General features: G+C 46.2%; 1 protein-coding gene across 7 annotated transcripts in view; it reads left to right on the top strand.

The window, feature by feature from the left end:
* Positions 1–23,014, top strand: part of per2 (period circadian clock 2) — a 37,095-nt gene that overhangs the window by 12,608 nt on the left and 1,473 nt on the right. Inside the window, exons 3-23 of one of the 7 annotated variants that reach the window (XM_063219431.1) lie at positions 7,654–7,752; positions 8,219–8,376; positions 8,560–8,681; positions 9,313–9,514; positions 9,935–9,986; positions 10,499–10,641; positions 11,040–11,118; positions 11,335–11,441; positions 11,631–11,784; positions 11,891–11,999; positions 12,153–12,311; positions 12,472–12,547; positions 12,661–12,835; positions 13,513–13,628; positions 13,756–13,959; positions 14,270–14,527; positions 15,423–16,318; positions 17,088–17,240; positions 19,719–19,911; positions 21,047–21,266; positions 22,844–22,994. In XM_063219431.1, coding sequence (XP_063075501.1) covers positions 7,654–7,752; positions 8,219–8,376; positions 8,560–8,681; positions 9,313–9,514; positions 9,935–9,986; positions 10,499–10,641; positions 11,040–11,118; positions 11,335–11,441; positions 11,631–11,784; positions 11,891–11,999; positions 12,153–12,311; positions 12,472–12,547; positions 12,661–12,835; positions 13,513–13,628; positions 13,756–13,959; positions 14,270–14,527; positions 15,423–16,318; positions 17,088–17,240; positions 19,719–19,911; positions 21,047–21,266; positions 22,844–22,994 — 3,826 coding nt within the window. The remainder of the gene's footprint in view (positions 1–7,653; positions 7,753–8,218; positions 8,377–8,559; positions 8,682–9,312; positions 9,515–9,934; positions 9,987–10,498; positions 10,642–11,039; positions 11,119–11,334; positions 11,442–11,630; positions 11,785–11,890; positions 12,000–12,152; positions 12,312–12,471; positions 12,548–12,660; positions 12,836–13,512; positions 13,629–13,755; positions 13,960–14,269; positions 14,528–15,422; positions 16,319–17,087; positions 17,241–19,718; positions 19,912–21,046; positions 21,267–22,843; positions 22,995–23,014) is intronic. The other 6 variants (XM_063219432.1, XM_063219433.1, XM_063219434.1 and 3 more) reach the window with 6 other exon arrangements.

The raw sequence follows: 23,014 nt of genomic DNA on the forward strand, positions 1-23,014 counted from the left end.
CACATAGCCTCTCTCTTCTCAGTTCTTGTTCACGGTCATCCTCCATGTAATTCCTAATCTTATCACACACACACACACACACACACACACACACACACACACACACACACACACACACACACACACACACACACACACACACACACACACACACACACACAAACGCACACAAACGCACACACAAACGCTCAACCTCTTTCTTCTGGGTGTAATTTTCTCTCTTCTTGAACTCTATTATCTATTCTCATTTTGGCCTGTCTCCCCCTCGAAGGCCAGATGGCCTGCTAAAATTAAAGGAGCCAACTGGAGTGAACAAAAACGAAATGAAAGGATTTAAATTTGCTCCTGAAATTAACTTGTACATCACGTTTACCTACCTATTTTGAGTTAACAATTGGTTGTTCTTCTCATCTCTAACTAATGTGTGTCTGTCATTTATGGGGAAAGTGGGAACATTTAGATGAGCGATGTGGTCACTTTTCCCAAAACCACATTTATTATTATTTTTTGTAAGTTGGGGTTTTGGTAAAGACGTTTTAAAGATTCTCTGCCAATTTAGATGTGCATTCTAGTGATCTACTGATAAGAAACACGTGAAGGCATATTAGGAACATACTACAATAAGTACGAATGCCATACTTTGGCTAAATTGATCATGATCATATCCATGTCTTTTCATCATGTCAGCTTTAACACTTCCACTTTGTGATGACACGGTTTATGGGCGCGTCACCACCGCGTCCTGACAGACGCTTTTAAACTTTATTGGCGCCAATGCGCTTTCCCCTCTCTCACCTCTCCTAAGCCCGCGGCTGAAACGCCGCGCATTGGACATTCATTTATGTGTCGGGACATTGTTATTAACATCTTGCGATGTGTAGTTTGACTGTTTGCAATCATATGGGTGCACACATTTTGATCGCGGCATGACAAACACTTTACACACGCTAAACGCTTCCACATAGTAACACACGCCATACACCTCGCACAGCGACATCAAACACAAACACAGTGTTGTCCACGAAATGCTTATTTGTCATAACTCCCTTTCATCAAGTTTACAAAGCATACCACCTCCTAAATGCATTGTGCTCACTGTTTAAGTCTACTTGCTTTTGTCTTTGGTTTGTGTAGTGTTTTAAACTTACCTGCAGTGTTGCAGCTCTTCCGGGTTTGGGGAGAGAAGCCGAGCGTATGTTTCTGTGTGTATTTATCCATGGGCACGTTCGCTCATTGGCAGCGCTGTGCGCTGCAAAATCAATTATCTTTATTTTCGCTTTTTGTTGCTTTATTTCTTTATGCATTCATTTGTTATCATTTGTGTTTAAGGCCTGATTTAGTTATTATATGTTTGGTACCGTTTTATAGAGTTTATTTAGTTATTTTCAGTTCTGTTTGTAAAACCCCCCTGGCTTATGTTGTATAATGGATTAGTCCAGTGGCCAGGGCGGGAAAACTTTTGCTTAAAAGGTCCGACTCTTCATTTGCTCGAGGAGGTCGGTAGGTGAAGGTTACCTTACCTGAGAGTATTGTCTTATGCTATGCCAAAGCATTTTTTTTTCTCTGCTGAAGAGACATTTTGATTTTTGACCTTTGCATTATTATTTTTGTAAATATATTTTTTGTAAATATTTTTCTTTTTAAATACTTACCTTTTTGGACACTTGGACACTCGTTTGTAAATATCACTCCTGGTGTGAAGAAAAATAAAAATTCAGTCGACGCAGTTTTTGCCTGTTGGAGCATTTTTGGTGCCATTCCAAGACCCCTCGACACTCTACCTTTCACAAGTGGTGGCAGCGGTGTTTTTCCAGTGTCAAAAGAGGGTGGCACCCAAACGATGTCACAGCAGGCCAGCCTGCAACCAAATGCTGTGAGAAGCAGATCAGCAGAGTCGACTGCACACCAGACGGCGACAGAGGACAACATGGCTTCCAGGCCCCATTCTGCACCCCCGGATGACCGGACGTCCAGACTGGAGGAGACGCTACGCTCATTCATCCAATCACAGCAAGCCAGAGGAGCGCCCAGGACCAGAATTGGCGAGCAATGCAACATCAGTTCCAGCAACTCCAGGTGCTTGTGAAAGGTGAGCTCTTCGACCAACGTCCAGCAGAGGGAGCCACGAGCCAGTTACCAGATCCAGTCGCACGAGAGCCCGTGTGTACCAGAAGACCACAACCAAAGACGGGAGGAAGCAGCAACAGAGTCCAGCCCACGGCGCATCTGATGCACAAGGTTAGCGACGGGTCGATCTCAGGAGCCCGCTACGCCAGATGACGTCTCACCAGGGCGGGGCCAGCTCTACACACGCTCAGTCACCCCTATGCCAGATCTTCCAAGGTCGGTGAGCGTAACCCCATCTGAGTTTTATGGCTGGAGTCGTCCCAAGATGACACCATACCAAGAAGACGAAGATATCGAACATTATTTAACAACTTTTGAAAGACTCGCTTTGGCTAACCAATGGCCAAGACACAGTTGGGCTGTTTACCTTGTGCCCCTGCTGACAGGGAAAGCCCGTGCGGCATATGTCGCAATGGATATTGACAACACCATGGACTATACTAAAGTCAAAGAGGCCATATTGGCCAAGTTTGAAATCAACAACGACACCTACCGACATAGATTCCGGTCCATGACGCTATTGGACGGAGAGACTGCCAAAGAGCTGCAGGCACGCCTTAGTGACCTGTACACCAAGTGGATGTGCCCGGCGCAGAAGACTAAAGCTGAAGTCGGGGACGCCATTGTACTGGAGCAGTTCCTGCGTATGCTGAACCCGGAGCTGAGGATATGGGTCAAGGAGCGCAACCCGGTGACGTCGAAAGAAGCTGCGGACCAGGCAGAAACCTTCATCGCAGCTCGACGCCACAGAGGGACCTACCAGCTCGGCGCCCATGACACCACGGCGAGGCGGGGCCAACCACCACCGAGGCAACCAACGCGTCAGCCTTCCAGTAAGTCTGTGGGTGGCGGTCGTGTGTTCAATAGGTCCTATAGCTCCCATAACCCCAATTCCCAGCCCAGCACACAGTCTAAGCCCAGGCCCAACATAGTTTGCCATAACTGTCATCAACCCAATCATATCAAGCCAGACTGCCCTTTACTCGACCGTAGCAACGTCAATTTGTGTTACACACCATCTCACACATCCATGCCTACACCTAGCTCCACTGACACGCTAGTTCCCGTCACCATCAGGGGTAGGACTTTGCAGGCCCTTGTAGACACTGGTAGTAGCCAGACATTCGTAAGGAGCGCTTGTCTTGACCCTGCAGATTATGCTACTGTTGGCAGAGTGAGGGTGAGGTGTATCCACGGAGATGAAACTGAGCACCAGACAGCTAACGTAGACATGGAGATTGATGGCCAGAGGTATCTGCTAAATGTTGGCATTATGGATTCACTGCCTTATCCCATTGTGTTAGGCCAGGATTTGCCTGTGTTACTTGATTTGCTGGAGAAGTCTGCACCCGTTGCATCTGCTTTTGTTACGACACGATTACAAGCTCAAGCTGAGTTGGCGGAGTTACCGTTTCCAGTCACACAGCCTGTTGCTAAGCCCAAAAAGTCTAGGTCACTGAAGAGAAGGGACAAGTTTTTAGGTACTACAGTGCAGGAGCAGTTGCCCCTTCCACCACTAGATGGCGATGTGATCGACAGTGCAGATTTCAAAGACCTTCAGAAAGCTGACCCCACACTTAAGTCTTGTTTTGAGAAAGTTGTGAGTGAGGAGGATGTCATGAAAGCTACCGTGTGGCAAAGAATGCTTTGTTGTGAGAGATGGTGTGCTGATGTGTGTGTTTGAGGAAGCAGAGCATATTGTAGTCCCTGAGTCACTGAGGTCCAAAGTTCTTCACCTTGCACATAGCATCCCCTGGTCAGGACACTTAGGGCAGCAGAAGACACTAGACAGAGTTGCTAAGCGCTTTTACTGGCCCAAGTGGTATCAAGAGGTGATTGATTACTGCAAGTCCTGCCCCACATGCCAACTCAGATCCAAAACGCACAGAGGCCAAAAAGCACCACTCATGAGCATGCCCATAATCGACACACCATTCACAAGAATTGCTATGGACATTGTAGGCCCTTTGGAGAAGAGTAGAGGAGGCCACCGTTACATCTTAGTCATTTGTGACTATGCCACTCGATATCCCGAGGCGTACCCCCTCAGAAATGTCAAGTCAAGACAAGTGGCTAACTGCCTCATTCAGTTGTTCTCAAGGGTAGGCATTCCCCGAGAAATCCTAACAGACCAGGGAACCAACTTTAACTCCCGTTTTATGAGACAGGTTTACTCCCTCCTGGGCATTAGGCCCATTAGAACCACACCGTACCACCCACAGACTGATGGATTGGTTGAACGCTTCAACCAGACCCTCAAATCCATGCTGAGGAAGTTTGTGTGTGACACCGGCGCAGACTGGGACCAGTGGCTGCCATACCTCCTGTTCGCGTACAGGGAGGTCCCCCAAGCTTCAACTGGCTACTCCCCTTTCGAGCTCCTCTTCGGCCGCCAGGTGAGAGGACCCCTGGATGTGCTCAAAGAGGCGTGGACCGGAGAGGGGGCACCACAACAGACCAGCATCGCAGAGTACGTGCTGAAGATGAGAGCCAAGCTTGAGGAGCTCAGCAGCCTGGCCCACGACAACATGGTCAAGGCCCAGTCACGCCAGAAGACCACGTACGACCGGACAGCGCGGAGCCGCACCTTCAACCCGGGCCAGAAGGTTCTCCTGCTACTGCCTTCGTCCACCAGCAGTCTCCTGGCGAGATGGCAGGGGCCGTTCGAGGTGCTGGCGAAAGTGGGTCCGGTGACGTACGAACTCGCCATGCCAGATCGTCGGAAGCCAAGACAAAGGTTCCACATCAACCTGCTCAAAGAGTGGGTACCTCGACCAGACACCACCAGCCACCTGAACTGGGCTCGGGTGGTGGAAGAAGAGGAGGAGACCAAGGAGCAATACTTCCCCACAGGGGGAGGCGAGACTTCTCCACCACTGCAACATCTGTCCAACTGCCAGCAGGACGACGTGCGGCAGGTCATCCCCGAGGGCCTGTTCAGAGAGGAGCCTGGACGGACTTCGCTGATGCAGCACCACATCCGTCTGACAGGACCAGGTCCGGTCCGACAGACTGCTTGCCGGGTCCCGGCGAGGCTCATCCCTGCTCTGAAGGCGGAGGTCCACGCAATGCTGGACATGGGCGTGATCGTGCCATCGCGCAGCGAATGGTGCAGCCCCGTCGTGCTCGTCCCCAAAAAGGACGGCGAGCTGCGCTTTTGTGTTGACTTTTCAAAACTGAACTCAATCTCAGCCTTTGACCCCTACCCAATGCCAAGGGTAGATGAGATGGTGGAACGGCTGGGCAAAGCCCAGTACCTCAGTACCCTTGATCTTTGCAAGGGGTACTGGCAAGTGCCACTCACACCAGAGGCCCAAGAACTGACAGCCTTTCGGGCCCCGAGTGGACTTTACCAGTTCACCACCATGCCCTTCGGACTCCACGGAGCGGCCGCTACATTCCAGCGGCTCATGGATCAAGTGCTGCGGGGGGCGGAGACTTATGCCGCCGCCTACATCGACGACGTCATCATCTACAGCTCCTCCTGGGAGGAGCATGTGACCCATCTGGCTGACGTGTTCAGTCGGATCAGCAACGCCGGCCTGGTTGTGAATGCCAGCAAATGCCAGCTGGCTAGGCCGGAGGTCTGTTACCTAGGCTACGTGCTGGGTAGTGGCAACATCAAGCCACAAGTGAGCAAGGTGGAGGCTGTCCGTGACCGCCCACGACCCACAACCAAGAAGGGTGTGAGATCCTTCCTGGGTCTCGTGGGGTGGTACAGGCGGTTTATCCCCAACTTCTCCACACGTGCCTCCAAGCTCACTGACTTGACCCGCAAAAACAGCCCCAACAAGGTTGTTTGGACAGATGACTGTCAGGCAGCCTTCCAGGACCTGAAGGATTGTCTTTGTGACTCACCGGTGCTACAGAGCCCCAACTTTGATCTCCCCTTCACGGTGCAGACCGACGCCTCTGGGCTGGGGCTTGGTGCTGTGCTACTGCAGGGGGAAGGGGCAGACCGACATCCGGTGCAGTACATCAGCCGTAAGCTGTTCGACCGTGAGACCCGGTACTCTACGGTTGAAAAAGAGTGCCTGGCCATCAAGTGGGCCTTGGACAGTCTCCGGTACTACCTGCTGGGGAAACGTTTTGACTTGGAGACAGACCACCGTGCGCTGCAGTGGCTCCACCGCATGAGAGACAGTAATGCCAGAGTCACGCGGTGGTACCTGTCATTGCAGCCGTACAACTTCACCATCCGGTATAAGGCCGGAAAAGAAAATGTTTCCGCTGACTTCTTGTCCCGCCCCGAGGAGGAGGGGCAATCTTAAGGAGGGGGGTGTGTGATGACGCGGCTTATGGGCGCGTCACCACCGCGTCCAGGCGGACGCTTTTAAACTTTATTGGCGCCAATGCGCTTTCCCCTCTCTCACCTCTCCTAAGCCCGCGGCTGAAACGCCGCGCATTGGACATTCATTTATGTGTCGGGACATTGTTATTAACATCTTGCGATGTGTAGTTTGACTGTTTGCAATCATATGGGTGCACACATTTTGATCGCGGCATGACAAACACTTTACACACGCTAAACGCTTCCACATAGTAACACACGCCATACACCTCGCACAGCGACATCAAACACAAACACAGTGTTGTCCACGAAATGCTTATTTGTCATAACTCCCTTTCATCAAGTTTACAAAGCATACCACCTCCTAAATGCATTGTGCTCACTGTTTAAGTCTACTTGCTTTTGTCTTTGGTTTGTGTAGTGTTTTAAACTTACCTGCAGTGTTGCAGCTCTTCCGGGTTTGGGGAGAGAAGCCGAGCGTATGTTTCTGTGTGTATTTATCCATGGGCACGTTCGCTCATTGGCAGCGCTGTGCGCTGCAAAATCAATTATCTTTATTTTCGCTTTTTGTTGCTTTATTTCTTTATGCATTCATTTGTTATCATTTGTGTTTAAGGCCTGATTTAGTTATTATATGTTTGGTACCGTTTTATAGAGTTTATTTAGTTATTTTCAGTTCTGTTTGTAACTCCCCCTGGCTTGTGTTCTGTAATGGATTAGTCCAGTGGCCAGGGCGGGAAAACTTTTGCTTAAAAGGTCCGACTTCTCAGTTGCTCGAGGAGGTCGGTAGGTGAAGGTTACCTTACCTGAGAGTATTGTCTTATGCTATGCCAAAGCATTTTTTTTTCTCTGCTGAAGAGACATTTTGATTTTTGACCTTTTTGTTATTATTTTTGTAAATATATTTTTGTAAATATTTTTCTTTATTGAATACTTACCTTTTTGGATTCTTTGGACACTCTTGTAAATATCACTCCTGGTGTGAAGAAAAATAAAAATTCAGTCGACGCAGTTTTTGCCTGTTGGAGCATTTTTGGTGCCATTCCAAGACCCCTCGACACTCTACCTTTCACACACTTTGATTCAATAAAATGAAAGTGTAAGTGAAAATATGTTCCTGTTACTGAAGACGCATTATGTGATTGTTGCAGTATAAGGTTTCATGTTAGTCGATTTTGAATTGGTATTCATTATGTCGTTTCAACTAACTGAAACACTGTTTTCTGTTTTCACAGCTCAAATTCCCACAGCCCCTCGCCTCCGAGTAGTTCCAATGCCTTCAGTTTGCTGAGTGCCAGCTCGGAACAAGATAACCCCTCAACCAGTGGCTGCAGGTTAGACACACACACACACACACACACACACACACACACACACACACACACACACACACACACACACACACACACACACACACACACACACACACACACACACACACACACACACGTGTATCACATGCTTGCACACACACACAGTCAGAGAAACAAAATGCTGCCAACTGAAAACAGGATGCAACACTGCATATGTGGCATCGTCACAGCATAATTTATCACAGGAGCAAGAATATCAGCCATCTGTGATGTCTGTGACCTTACTGATATTGACACTTACTCCTCCAAGGGCTCAGATTAGCATCCCTTGAGGGAGCCCAGCAGCATCTGTGAGTGCCCCTGCTGCCAGGATAAGCATGGCGCCGTCTACGGCAGGCATCGCACATACTGTACACATTCTGTTAGAAAGAACCAAGTTACCAACGCTGACCTGCTTGTGCACCTGTGCCTCTGACGCCCCTTGCAGTAGCGAAGAGCCCGCCAAGGCCAAAACTCAGAAGGAGCTGATCAAGACTCTGAAGGAGCTCAAGATGCACCTCCCCACCGAGAAGAGGAACAAGGGCAGCAAGTCCAACACCCTCAACACCCTCAAGTACGCCCTGCGCTGTGTCAAGCAGGTGGAAGGTAAGGAGCCCCCACGGCCTCTTGTTCTCAAGGAGTAGTTGTGGTAGACCACTTGACTGAATGGAGGGAGGATTTTCCATTCCTTTGTTGTGTCAAATAGCTGCTGGTTATGTGGCTTAGTCGGCTGTATTGTCATTTTCTCATATTGTATTCTCATCTCTACATTTGTTTTTTTTTGCCCAGCCAATGAGGAGTACTATCAGATGCTGATGAGCAATGACAGTCATCCGTCTGGTTTGGATGTGGCTTCATACACCATAGAGGAAATAGACAGTATTACCTCTGAATACACTCTAAAAAACACAGTAAGTTGTTTTTACTCGTTCATACATAGCCCCTACTATGTGTTTGTCGTTACCAAAATGGTAAATCTTAATCTGTTACTTAAGACTCTCGGCAATGTCATAGCAATATTGTTATGGTGTAGCAGAAGTTGAGTTGTTTTAGCCAATAATCCCAACTGCACCAAAGGGATAGAAGCAAAGGCTTGTAGTTGCACCTTGAACAGTCATTTAGTTTATGCTCAAACCAGTTGAAAGTGTTATGATGAAGAGATGATTTCCGAGATGAAACATTGCAATCTGTTTAAGGCCTGTTAACAACAATTGCTATTAGAAATATAATCTACTCTTCAGATGAAAAATAAAGTTGTACCCTGTCATAGTGCTACTGTCTTAAAAAACGGAAAGGCGTACCTTTCTTGTTTTATTTCAGAATTACAATCAGATATAAAGCCCTGCTTTGCCTGAATTACTCATTCAAAATCACACCATAAAAACACTAGTATGCCATAAATATCTCACCGCTAGGTGGTAAGGTCTGTGCCAAGAGGCCCTGGAAGTGATGGGATGTGATTTAAAAATACTACGCTTGCATCACAAATGCATGCTGTGAGTAATTGCACTGACATATGGCACTGTTTTTGTCTCTTTTCAGGATATTTTTGCGGTGGCCGTGTCCCTAATTACTGGGAAGATTGTGTACATCTCTGACCAGGCAGCCTCCATTCTGAACTGCAAGAGGGATGTGTTCAAGAATGCCAAGTTTGTGGAGTTCTTAACCCCCCAGGATGTCAGTGTGTTCTATAGCTTCACAACGCCTTACCGTCTCCCCTCCTGGAGCATGTGCACTGGAGCAGGTAATACCCTTCGCAGCATACACACACATATGGACGCAAGGCATTGATGTTTGTTGAGTGTAGCTCACCCAAACACATCCAGAAAGAATGCCTCAAGGCCATTTTGTCGGGATGTTTGTCTCTGTCTGGCAACTATTGATGGATATGAATGTGTGAAAAGGCTGGCTCGCTAGCCATGCGCCCAATGAGATTCATTACTATTAAGGATCTTTTCTCACAAGCAGATTTTGTTGAATGCCCTGGACCACAATTTGCTCAGTACTTTGCCTGTGTGGAGCTTAATTCATGCATTAGCACAGCCGCGGAAGTGCTTTAGAGGGCCGCATGGTTGAATGGAGAGGGGAAAACTGACGTGTTTGTCAGCGGTCAGGCCTCATGCACATTAATTAGAGCCCTTTTCCCTTCTTTTTTTCCCCTCAGAGTCATCACCCTCAGACTGCATGCAGGAGAAGTCGTTTTTCTGCCGTATCAGGTCTGTATTTCTCCCAGCCATCTGTTCTGTTTAGATTTATTCATTATTTGGATTTGCTTTGAATAAGAGTCAGGAAACACATGCTCAAGGCTGCTGGTTTAGTCAGACTGAAAGATGATGGGCACACCTGCCATCCCTATTTCAAAAAGCTCCACTACTGCCCCCTTGAGGATCACAGAAGTGATGCGCAATGGCAGTGTTGACGTGCCACGATACCAATGGACTTTGTCGCCTACAGTACATAACCAGTTTGAGCAGGTCCATCTTTGGACTAGAGTAAGGGGGTAAAGTTACAGGTGTAAAGAACAATCTCCCTCCTGCCCAAAATAAATATGACCCAGCTGTATTAATCAGAAAGAAAGTTATACGTTCACAAATCAGATTTTTATGCGTCAGACTAGCTAGATGTTTCTTACTATAATTGATCACTTGAAATACTTAAATGCCTCACGTGTACAATGTGTGTGTTTAATGAATATGACATGAACCTGCTCTGTTCCCATCTTGTACAGCGGGGGTAAAGAGCGTGAGGGGGACCTCCAGTACTACCCCTTCCGCATGACCCCCTACCTGATGAAGGTGCAAGACTCCCACCATGCAGAGGACCAGTTCTGCTGCCTTCTGCTTGCTGAAAGGGTGCACTCAGGTTACGAGGGTAAGGCTGCATTTAATCATGTGACCTAAAAGGGTTTTTTTTTTGTTTCAAAGTAAAAGGCTCTCTTATCACAGATAAGTATTAATACACCGGTTATAGTGTACCATCTTTTAAAAAAACTGGAAAAAGTCAATTGTTGCCACACGGCAACACCATGCAGTAGAGGGTTAATAGATACCCCCCTGTTTGCTGACCTCTTCCACGTTTTGCCTTCCATAGAAGATTTGGAAAACGGTTTTCAGCACTCTGCCATTTTTTTTCTGATAGTTTCTTGCCAAAGAAAATTCCCCAAGGGAAGCCAGCTGGGAGATTGCTGATCACTCCATTTATAACCCAAAGGTGAACTGTGTTGACATCTTAAACCCTAAATGGACTTGATTTGAATCTGTTGTTTCCAGCCCCAAGAATCCCCACTGACAAGCGGATCTTCACCACAACACACACTCCTAACTGTGTGTTCCAGGATGTGGACGAGAGGTATGTTGGTTGTCCCTTTGTTCCACGTTGGTTATGCCTATAATGTGTATGATACAGTCCAGTTTTGTTGGAGAGATGACTTTTTGAGCCTTGGGTCATCTCTACAAATTTGAGTAAAAATGGCAGCTTTCACAAATTTAAGGAGGCTGGCAGTTAATGTTAAGAACTTTTGAAATCTCTCAACATGCTCAACTTTATTTGGCATTTCTGTTCCAGGGCTGTTCCCTTACTAGGATACCTACCTCAGGACCTGATAGGTACACCGGTGCTCTTGCACCTGCATCCCAGCGACCGACCAGTCATGCTCAGCATCCACAGGAAGAGTAAGTCAAGTGTGATGACAAACCATTGTTGTGTTTTATGACTGTATTGTATTTCGTTTAAAGTGCAGCAGAGCATTTCAGAACATATAGCGACCCTATGGAAATCGTCTAGTCATTTCTGTTGAGTGAACTGCTGCAGGCTAATGTAGCTTCATGGACTGCTTGTAATGTCCGTCTTCCTCTGCTCAGTCCTGCAGCATGCTGGCCAGCCGTTTGACCACTCCTCCATCCGCTTTTGCACGAGCAATGGCGAGTACATCACCTTAGACACAAGCTGGTCGAGCTTTGTCAATCCATGGAGCCGTAAGGTGTCCTTTGTCATTGGCCGTCACAAAGTCCGGAAGTAAGTGGATTTGAGTAATGTCTCTTTGTGACAGTCACATTTCATCAATTGTCCATGTTCGAGTGAGTGTGACAAAAATGTTGTTCTCTCCCTTTGTGTCACCTAGTGGCCCTGTGAATGAGGATGTGTTTGTGGCTCCAGCCATGGCCGAAGCTAAGCCAATGGACTCGGACATCCATGAAATCACAGAGCAGATTCACCGGCTGCTCCTGCAGGTGAATTTTACAAACACATATGCACAAAACTATTGCCAAAGAAATATTTTGAGGGAATACTTTGAGGAATATTTTGCCTAGTTTACTCAATGTAAAAACGAAACTCATATAAACTTGTCTGTAAAGTTATTTGTTTTTCTTTGCTCTCTACAGCCTGTCCATGTGAATGGCTCCAGTGGCTATGGCAGCCTGGCTAGCAATGACCACATAATGAGCGTGGCGTCCTCGAGCGACAGCGCGGGGAACAGCGCCCGACCGCGACCACCTGAGGAGGACGAGCGGAATATTGCCAAACCTCCTGTGAGTCAGACGGTCAGCACTCAGAACTCCTGCATCTGTCCTGTAGTGTGGCTAGTGCTCCTTATGTGCTCTGACGTACCAAAACAGCCAATTAGGCAAGCTTTTGTCTTTTAGCGTCTGGTTGTCGTGGTGACGTTAAATGTTCTTTCCCCCCCTATTATTTCCACCACAGCGTTCCTTTCAGGAGATCTGTAAAGGAGTGCACATGCAGAAGAACCAAGAACTGCAGTCTAAGAAGAGTCCACATAGTAAGTAGAGCCATACGTCACATTAGCTCTTCTCCGTTAGTCAAAGTGATGTTCACACGTCCCTTTGCCACCTGAGCACAGAACACAGCAGGTAACACATGTCTTGTCTCCAGTAGAGTCACTCCATCGGAGCCCAGTGGTTCGACCAAAGGACATGGCCGCCCCTGTGAGCTGGAGGGACACCGGGCCAAACCCGGAGGAGCGAATGGTCATCCAGGAGGAGCTGGCCTTTAAGGACCAAACCGTGTACTCCTACCAGCAGATCAGCTGCCTGGACAGTGTCATCAGGTGAGAACATGTGTGCTCTCTCTGCATTTATAGAAATGCAATCTGTTATAGTAAATGCATGTGTGTGAAAGAGAGATTATCGTCAATGTCTTATTTTATGTGTTTTAGTTTAACTGCACATTTGGAGACTGGTCAAACGCAATTTGGAACTTCTGTGCTATCTCTGTTACATAGATTTTTGACAAAGTACACTTGACTTGGCTTGATTCTGTTAACCATTATTACATTACATTACATTGCACTTAGCTGACGCTTTCATTTTATTCAAAGCGACTTACAACTATTATTTTTCAGGGTATTGGTTACAGTCCCTGGAGCAATGTGGGGTTAGGTGCCTTGCTCAATGGCACTTCAGCCATGGAAGGAGATGTAGGGACTAGGGAGAGGTCAGGGGGGATTCGAACCAGCAACCCCTAGATTGAAAGACCAACTCTCTAACCACTAGGCCACGGCTGCCCCTTTTATGTTACTTTTACTGTTATCAAAGCCATATAGTTTAAGAAGTGCTGTGCACCTATACAAACGTTTCAAAGCAGAGTTGGGAATTCTTAGTTAGTGTATCACCAATGTTTTTTTTCTTTCATTTTGAGATAGATAGATAATTGAATGACTGGATCAAATGATGTCTCGTAGTTGTTCCACTTGAGAATGATGTTGTTGCCTTTACTTCCAATCAGGTACCTGGAGAGCTGCAACATCCCTATTACTGTGAAGAGAAAGTGCCAATCCTCCTCCAACACCGCTTCCTCTAACTCAGATGAGGACAAGCAAAAACCAGAGTGCTCCATGCAAGGTACAATTTTGGCAATCTGTTCATCTTTTTTTGTCATAGCTGCTGAGTTGACATCTTATCTATGCTTGAATTGATGCCTCATATCGCATGCCTCATATGCCTTCTGTGTTGTTGCGCTTCTTTTTAGTGGAGACGCCACTCCTGAAACCTCAGCCTAGTCTGACCACTCTGAATGTGTCCAAGAAGAGCACTGCCTCGGGGGTAGTGAGCACGTCCCTGACACCTCTGGCCCTGCCAAGTAAAGCAGAGAGTGTTGTGTCCATTACTAGCCAGTGCAGCTATAGCAGCACCATTGTTCATGTTGGAGACAAAAAGCCCCAGCCTGAATCAGGTATACCTTTTCTTTCAAGATTATGGTGAATTTGTGTTCATTATTATCATACAAAGTATCACCAGTGTAAATAGTAGGCTGCATGTTTTTGGGGGTTTTTTTGTGGTGGGGGGTGGGGGGGCTTTATTTTTGTGACGATATAGTTGAGGGAGAGGGAGTGGGAGAGAGAGATAGGGGACGTCCGGCAAAGGAGGCCGGTGTAGCAGTCCAGTCGAGTGCCCTGCCGATTGGGCCACGGCTGGGCCAGCTGCATGTTTTATCCTGAAATTGCTCCCATCCGTAATGATGTTCTTCCTTTTAATCTGTGCAGAGATCATTGAGGACGTGTCGGGTGGTGGGGAAGTGGTGGAGTGCCAGACCCCTGGGCCGCCAAGCGCAGTGTCTTCCCTCAGCCAGGAGAGGGGGGCATACAAGAGGCTAGGCCTGACCAAGCAGGTCCTGGCAGCGCACACGCAGAAGGAGGAGCAGGCCTTCCTGACCCGCTTTCGGGACCTACGGGGGGTTCACGCTTTCAAGGCCGACTGCTCGCACTTCCTGGAGAGGCAAAAGGCCCAGTTGGCCGCTGAAGGTGAGACAAACGATTGAGTGATGTCAGCTCGTTATTGGCTCATGAAGTGGAGTGTATTTATACATTCACACATTCATGAAGTACTTTTGTAATAATTCATCTACTGCTGGTTTTGAGGGTAAAGGGTGAGCTTATTTGCCTTTATGGCTAAGCACACAGACAGATGTAGTTGGTTAAATATTAAGACCCAACAGTCAAGCACACATGCCAGGGCATTTGACCAAAGGTTCACCACGTATTTTAAGCACTGCCAGGCCATTTTAGTTTTTTTTGGACAGAAAGTTATTTAATCAGCTTAGGATGTTAACATGCCCTCCGCCAGTGAGGTCCTCTTGGTTTTGTGGTGGACTGACGAGTGGAGTAGATTCCAGGAATTAGCAGGAATGGCCGAGAGAATTATAATGTAATTTTGTATCATCTACAACAGGGGTGTCAAACTGAAATTGGCTGAGAGCCAAAATCATAATCTGGAGCGAAGTCCCTGCCCGAACTCAATATTTATTTTGAAAAAAAAAAAAATGGACTAAAATTGTGCATGTACACACACACTCTTTGCCATCATACACAGTATGGTATAGTTCAGATGTGCAAATTGTGTTGCATATGAGCGTAAGCTGTTTCATTGGCCTGGGCCCACTGCTATTCCTGTGACGCACATTTCATGTTCAAGTCTTGTCATGCTATACATTAATGGTGTATGTGGGCCAACTGAAATACACATTTGAAACGATCTCGCGGACCGAATAAAATGACACGTGCCCACGTCTGCTCTACAAGGTCATGTCTGCGAAAGCACTAAGGTGATAAGACTTGTAGCAAACACTTGTCTGGGTCTCTCTAAGTAAATATTTTTGACTCCTTCTGTTTTCTTTCTTCTTTCCTCTGCACCCTGTAGCTGGTCCAACGGCACGGTCTTGTAAGTGTAAGCAAGGTGGCGTAGGAGGAGTGGTCGCTGAACCGACCACCCGGCGCAGTGGCCGCAACAAGAAGACCAAATCCAAGCGCGTGAAGCAGAACGAGTCGTCGGACAGCACGGTGTCCCACAGGAGGCAGCAGCAGCAGCAGCAGCAGCAGCAGCCCCGGCCCCCGCTGCAAGGCCTCCAGCAGACGTCCTGGTCGCCGTCCGACACCTCCCAATCCACATTCCCTATCGCCTACCCTGCCGTCATGCCTGCCTACCCGCTCCAGGTCTACCCCGGCACCAGCACCATGACTCCCCAAGTGGACCCTTCCCTGTCCGGCTTCAGCGAGGGCCAGATCAACCAGGACCCTCGGTGCTCCATGCAGCCGACCCCTTACCCGGCTCCGCTGGTGACGCCCATGGTGGCGCTGGTGCTACCCAACTACATGTTCCCTCAGATGGGCAGTGCCCCTCCTCAGAACAATTTCCCCCCACAAGCCGCATTCCAAGCCCAGCCTCAGTTCTCAGTCCAGCCAAACTTCGTCGGGCAGACGTTTGCCGCGCAGTCCCCGTTCACCCCACAGACTACATTCCCACCTCAGCCCTTCTCCTTCACCCTGCCCACTGAGCCCCCAAAGGCTCCGTACCAAGAGGCAAGAGAGGGCCAGTCGCGCTGCTCCACACCGCAGTCCTTGGGAGCCCGGGACCAGGCCTCGCCGCCTCTCTTTCAGTCGCGCTGCAGCTCGCCACTCCAGCTCAACCTGTTGCAGCTAGAGGAGAGGCAGGACGGTGCGTTCACACCTGCTGCCGGGGTGCAGGGCAACAGCAGTGCCACCCTGGAAAAAGCCACCGGCAGCGTGCCAACAACACCCAACGCAGAACTGCAACAGGTACAGGCCTACCTGCTTTTACTTTGGTGCCATTTATCTCTCTCTCCAATCCTCTAACACCCCCCGACACACACACGCATGCGCGCGCGCACACGCAAATGTGATGTGACGGTCGGCAGTGCAGTTCTGCCGATTTGCCAGCAGATGGCCCCGTCATCCCACAGTTTTGAGGCAATGCTCTGTGTGTGTCAATGTTGGAGTTGCTGCAAGAGAGAGAAGGTCCGCTAACACTTCTCCTCACACCACTTCTCCTTTGATGCACTCTTCTATTACACTGCGTATATATATCTCGAATGGGGTAAGACGCGTGACTTGTAAAATGTTTGGGACAGATTTGATAAGTCAACTTTGCAGGTATTGTCTTCAGATGGCAGTGGTACTAATAGTTTTGTTCCTTCTGTTAATGTTAGCATGCTTGAAATTGTAGAAGGAAAAAATGTGAATAAGGAAGTGCTGTTTATATGTATTGTGAAGTCAATTGCTAAATTAATTGACTCATGTGTCTCATAATGTAATAGACTCAAATTTATGTTACAGCGTATTGTGAGTATAAAACACTTCCAATTGGAAACAAATTAGTCGTTGCAAATTGCACACACAACATTTTTCAATATTTCCAGTGTGAATAAGTGTGTGTATATTCAAATGTGAGTAAACTGCCATGTTGAAGTACAGCATGAGTTCTACCTGCCATGCTAGGAATGATTGGGAGCATGTAGAAGTGTCCCAGCAGATTGATGTTAATACATATGTCCCTTACACCCTTTAGCGATCACTCAGACCGCCTGGTCTAGTCAGGGTCCGCCCGGCCTCCCCCCCATGCTCTGGCTCTAGCCCTGGCCTCTGCGGCCTCAGGCAGAGTGGCGGTCGGGGGTTGTCTTGGGAAAGTCTTTTCCCTAAATTCAGGTGTTGCAGCGAAGAGGTAGGCAAACATTGCAGCCCGCCACCCCACTGCCCCTCCCCCCCATACATTCAGACCAATGAGTCTGCCCTCCCTTTGGGTTTTTGGGTGTTTTGTTCACATTGTTCTTTTCCTTAGTTTGATTGATTTTTTGATGACTTTGCTTTGTTGAGTTCCGAAAGCCTGAGTATTCAGGCTTTTATTTCTTCGATCATTTTGAGCTTGGATTCTGCATGTCATGCTTTCTCCCATAGCATGCACATGCGCAGTACAATGCCATGTTTTTCTTTCTCTGTGGCCGATGTTGCACAAGGTGCAACTATTGCCGTCAGCCATTAGAATTGCACCAAATGTCCATCTGCTTGCATGAAAAAGGCTGGACAGGTGCAGTAGAAACCGCCTGAGTTTCTCATCCCCACTCCCTTCTCCATCCTTTTTAAATAAATCAGTCTGCATGGGAACCACCCACATACACACACACACACACACACACACACACACACTTACTTTTGCAACATACTGTAAGTGCTTGTGTGTATGTTCAGATTGTAATATTCACACAAGAACAGACAACTTCCTTTCTGTTCATGAAACTAAAGTCATTTGCATCTATTTCTAGCCTGAGACAGATATCTTTCAATGCTATATACAGTCCCAGGAAAAACTTTGTACACCCTTTGAAATGTCTTACCTTTCTGTCAAAATTGGTCATAAAACATGGTCTGATCTTCCCGGAAATCACAAGAAGGAACAACCAGAGTCTGCTTTAACTAATTCAACCCAAACATTTACAAGTTTTCATATTTTCATTGGCCATAAGATGTAAACATTCACAGGACAGCAAGGCATAAGTAAGTACACCCTTGCATTCAATAGGTTTTAACCCTAAGTTAGTCGCAATAACCTCAACCAGATGTTTCCTGTAGTTGGAGATGAGATTAACAAAACAATCTGGATGTATCTGGTCTCCCTCTTCTTTAGAAAACTGCCTCTCGTCAGCAAGGTTTCTGGGATGTCTGTGGTATGACATTTCTTGACTTCATGCCATATAATCTCAATTGCTTTTTGTCATGGCTTTGACTGGGCTATTCCAGAATGTGTATTTCATTATTATGAAGCCATTCTAAAGTCGATTTGCTTCTAAAGTATGGGTTGTTGTCACATTTCAGGACCCATACTCTTGTGTGCTTCAACTGTGTGACAGACTTCCTCACGTTTTTTCTGTAAAATATCACAATAAACTTCTGAGTTCATTGTTCCACTGATAATAGCAAACTGAAAAGGGCCTGAGGCAGCAAGGTAGTCGCATATAATGATGCTCCCGCCACCATACTCAAAGGTGGAGATGATGTTTTGGTGATGGTGTGGTTCTCCAGTTCTCCGCCAAACATGACATTGTGTGTTCCCCTGAACAATTCAACTTTGGTTTCAACGTTGGTCTACAGAATATTTTGCAGTAATTCTATGAAGCATATAAATGCTTTTTCGCAAACCTCAAAGGTGCAGCAATATTTTTTTGGACAGAAACCTCATTAATTTTAGATTGGCAGAATGAATCCCATTTTTAGCTATTCTTGGTTACATCTCCTCTTCTGAGTATGGTAGCGGGAGCATCATTATATGCGGCTACCTTGCTGCCTCAGGCCCTTGATAGTTTGCTATTATCAGTGGAACAATGAACTCAAGTTTATTGTAATATTTTACAGAAAAAATGTGAGGAAGTCTGTCACACAGTTGAAGCACACAAGAGTATGGGTCCTGAGATGTGGCAACAACCCATACTTTAGAAGCAAATCGACTTTAGGATGGCTTCATAATAATGAAATACACATTCTGAAATAGCCCAGTCAAAGCCCTGACAAAAAACAATTGAGATTATATGGCATGAAGTCAAGAACGCGATGCACTCCGGACATCCCACAAACCTTGCTGATGAGAGGCAGTTCTCTGAAGAAGAGGAAGACAAGATACAAACAGATTGTTTTGTTAATCTGATCTGCAAATACAGGACAAGTCTGGTTGATGATATTGCAACTAACTGAGGGTTACAACCTACTTAATGCAAGGGTGTACTTACTTATGCCCTGCTCTCCTGTGAATGTTATGGCCTTATGACCAATAAAAATATGATAACATGTAAATGTTTGGGTGGAATTAATTAAAGCAGACTCTGATTGTTCCTTCTTGAGATTTCCGGGAAGATCAGACCATGTTTTATGATCAATTTTGACAGAAATGTAAGAAATTTCAAAGGGTGTACAAACTTTTTCTTGGGACTGTATATATATAAATGTCGTTTTAAGTTATGTTGGATATTGTGAAAAATTTAAGGTATTCCTGATCAAATATAAGTATAAAAGAAATGGGATTAGATTTAGATTAAATGTGTTCTGCCATTTTATTGCTTTAATTATTAAACAAACAGTTTTTCATTGCTCCGAAATACTGAAGTGAAGTACCAGCTCATATAATCAACTCAACCTGTCCATTCTTCTGCAGGAGGTGGATTCCCCGGCAGACAGTCACCATAGTGATGGCAACTCTTCATCCAGTGACATGATGGACATCCTACTACTGGACTCGCGGTCGGGCACGGGATCGGCCACCTCTGGCTCCATGGGCTCTGGCTCTCGCGGCTGTGGAACGTCTGCCTACGGAACCTCAACCAGTGGTGCATCAGCCAGTGGCACAGGTACTGTACTGTACTTGGCTGAACAAGTAGAGAAGACGCTCACACTATCGCCTAATGGTTCTCACTGTTCTTAGCTGGGTGCTGAATCCCACATAAACCATAAATGAAGGAAGGAAGCGGAGGACAGCACTTCAAAGATTTTTTTCGCACTTCATTTGCCCACGAATGTTTCCGGCAGAGCCCTTCTTCAGCGTGTTATGGCAATCGCCATTGTTCAATAGTTTAGCTCTAAATGATTTTTTTTGAATTATTTAACCATCCATTCATTTGTGTCAGTGAACACAAAAATATATGGGCATCGTATTGATTTAAGTTTTGTTTTTAAGTCTGTTTTTTTTAAAGAATCTACTTGTAGTTTGACTGCAAACAAAAAGAAAACTATTTCGTCAGGTTGAAAGTGGCTTCTGGGATACTCTTTGCAATTGCACAATGTTGCAATGAAAAGAGAACTTAAAACAAAAAACAAATGGTCAACTTCGTTCCTTTGAAGACTGCTGATGGTGCCTTTCTCTACTGGAAAGTCATTTAAGTCAGAATTATTTTGATACAGAGTGCACGGCTAATGAAAATGTGCTGCCCAGTGTCCATTGCGATTTATTTAGCGGTGTTTACAAAATCTGTTATGTCCATGTTGACATTGCAGTGTTTTGGCTACATTGTAGACCGTAAATTCTGTGTGGACATCCACTGCTTAAATAGTTGGGATTCAGAGGGAGAATGTTTTGCTGACAAAATGTATTTGATATTGAATGTATTACTCTATACAACTTGGGTACTGGATCAGTGTTCATTGTGGACAGATAGGCCTCAGTATTAAGAAACTTCACATTTGTTAGACACCCTTAAGGTGATGATACACAGGGCAACTTTTTGAGCAGTCTCTCTGGGCAAGGATACTGTAAGATGTTGTTTTGACTGTTTATACTCACAATGTTTTCATAGGAAAACTTGGATTAGCAGCAGACAACTTTTTCAGCCATTTAATCAGAAAAGGAATAGCCAATCATGATGTTGCCTGGCAACATTGCTCAAAAAGTTGCCCTGTGTGTATCATTACCTTTACAAGCTCTATAATGATTTTTTTTTATTAAAAAAAAAAAAAAAAACTTCCTACATTTTTCCCAACACCTTCCAGGGAGCAGCCACTGTGTAAGCCACAACAGTAGCAACTACTTTGGCAGTGTGGACTCCTCCCAGAAGAGCCACCAAGCCAAGGAGTGTGATGCCAGCATGACAATGGGCCTCCCTGGGGAGATGGAGGTGGAGGAGACCCGGGACTTCTCCAAGTACCTACTGCAGGATTCACCGTGGCACCTCTCCACTAATGTAGACGGGACCTACCAGATGCCCCAGAGGTGAGTGGGAGGAGAGAGAGAGAGAGGAGGCCCCCACCTACCCTACCCTACCCTACCCTACCCCTGCCCCCGCTTCCCTTTGGACCTGGTCTGAACCAGGAGGCTGTGTGTCTACAGTAGCATTACATTACATTTAGCTGGCACTTTTTTTATCCAAAGCGACTTACATTTATTTAGGTACAGGGTATTTGTTAGAGGCCCTGGAGCAATGTGGGGTTAGGTGCCTTGCTCAAGGGCACTTCAGCCATGGATGAAGGTGATGGTGGGGGCAGGATTTGAACCTTCAATCCTGTGATCTAAAGACCAGTGCTCTAACCATGGAGCCATGTCTGCCCCAGCACTTACATAGGGTTTTTTGCCTTCTTTAACATCATGAAGAGCTTTTTTTTTCCGCTGAGCTGCTTAACAATGCTATAGCAGTGTTGACATGCATGTACGTGAACTTATCTGGGACCTTTTCATTATCATAATTATGCAGACAGTATCATTTTAACTACTCACTTTACTAATCATTTTAACTAATTGCTTTCCCCTCATTTTATTCAATAAAATTCCCAGCAGCATTTGGGAAGCTAGCAAAAAGAAATTATGAATCGTTTCCATGTGATGGTTTAAGACTTGAAGGTGCACTGTGTAATATTTTTAGTTGTTTATTTATTTCCAGAATTCATGCCACCCATTCACTAATGTTACCTTTTTCATGAATACTTACCACCACCATCAAATTCCAAGTATTCATTATGACTGGGAAAATTGCACTTTTCATGCATGACAAGAGGGATCTTCTCCATGGTCCGCCACTTTCAATTTCCAGAAATAGACATTTCAAGCTGAAATGCTTACTATACTTTGGTCATACTAGTAAATATTAGTTCATTAATCAGTAAATATTCATGAAAAGATCAAATTTGGCAGTAGACGGTACAATTTCACTGAAGAGTGTTGTTGCAATACCTACTCTGGCCACCATCTTACACAGTGCACCTTTTAGAAGACGTCCAATCTCTTAAGACTTAAGACTTCAAGTTGCTTTGATGTGGCGTGTACATCAAGGGAGGTGTGAAAGAGGTTCTCCTCTCTCTCCTCATAAATGACAGCCAGGGCAGGGTTCACACCTCTGTGGTGGAGAAGGTTTCCTCTTGACACAAAAGTGTCAACGGCCCTTTTCTAGATTCTTCCTTTTTATCTGAGGCAATCAAGACACACACTACTAGTTAGTCAAAATTCAAAAGAAATGTTGGAAATGGTATGCTGCTTATGTATGTCTGCTGTTGCCCAGTCTTGCACGTTATATGTCTGTAAGGGTATTGTATAGGTACTCTAGGTGTAATGTATGTGTACTGTCTATGTCTAATTGTCTATGTCCACACTTAAAGTCTATGTCTGCATGGAAAAGTAAGAAACATAATTTCAATTCTTTGTATGACCAGTGCATGTAAAGAAATTGACAATAAAACCGACTTAACTTGACTTGACTACTTATCTGAAGTTAATATCTGAAATAAAGTTTATATACAGAGCGATATAAAAGGAATATATGCTGAGCATGTATTTCTATATACCTCTCCCCCCCTCAGTGACATGGAAAAAGTGTTGAGAGACGACCGGGAGAAACTTCGTCGGATGCAGAAAAGCCAACCTCGCTTCACCAAGGACCAGAAGAGGGAACTCGTAGAGGTGCACCCTTGGATGAAGAGAGGGGGGTTGCCCAAAGCAATCGACGTCAAGGTGATTCTCTCTGATGTGCT

This window comes from Engraulis encrasicolus, chromosome 16, assembly GCF_034702125.1.
Source record: "Engraulis encrasicolus isolate BLACKSEA-1 chromosome 16, IST_EnEncr_1.0, whole genome shotgun sequence".
NCBI classification, from domain to species: domain Eukaryota; kingdom Metazoa; phylum Chordata; class Actinopteri; order Clupeiformes; family Engraulidae; genus Engraulis; species Engraulis encrasicolus.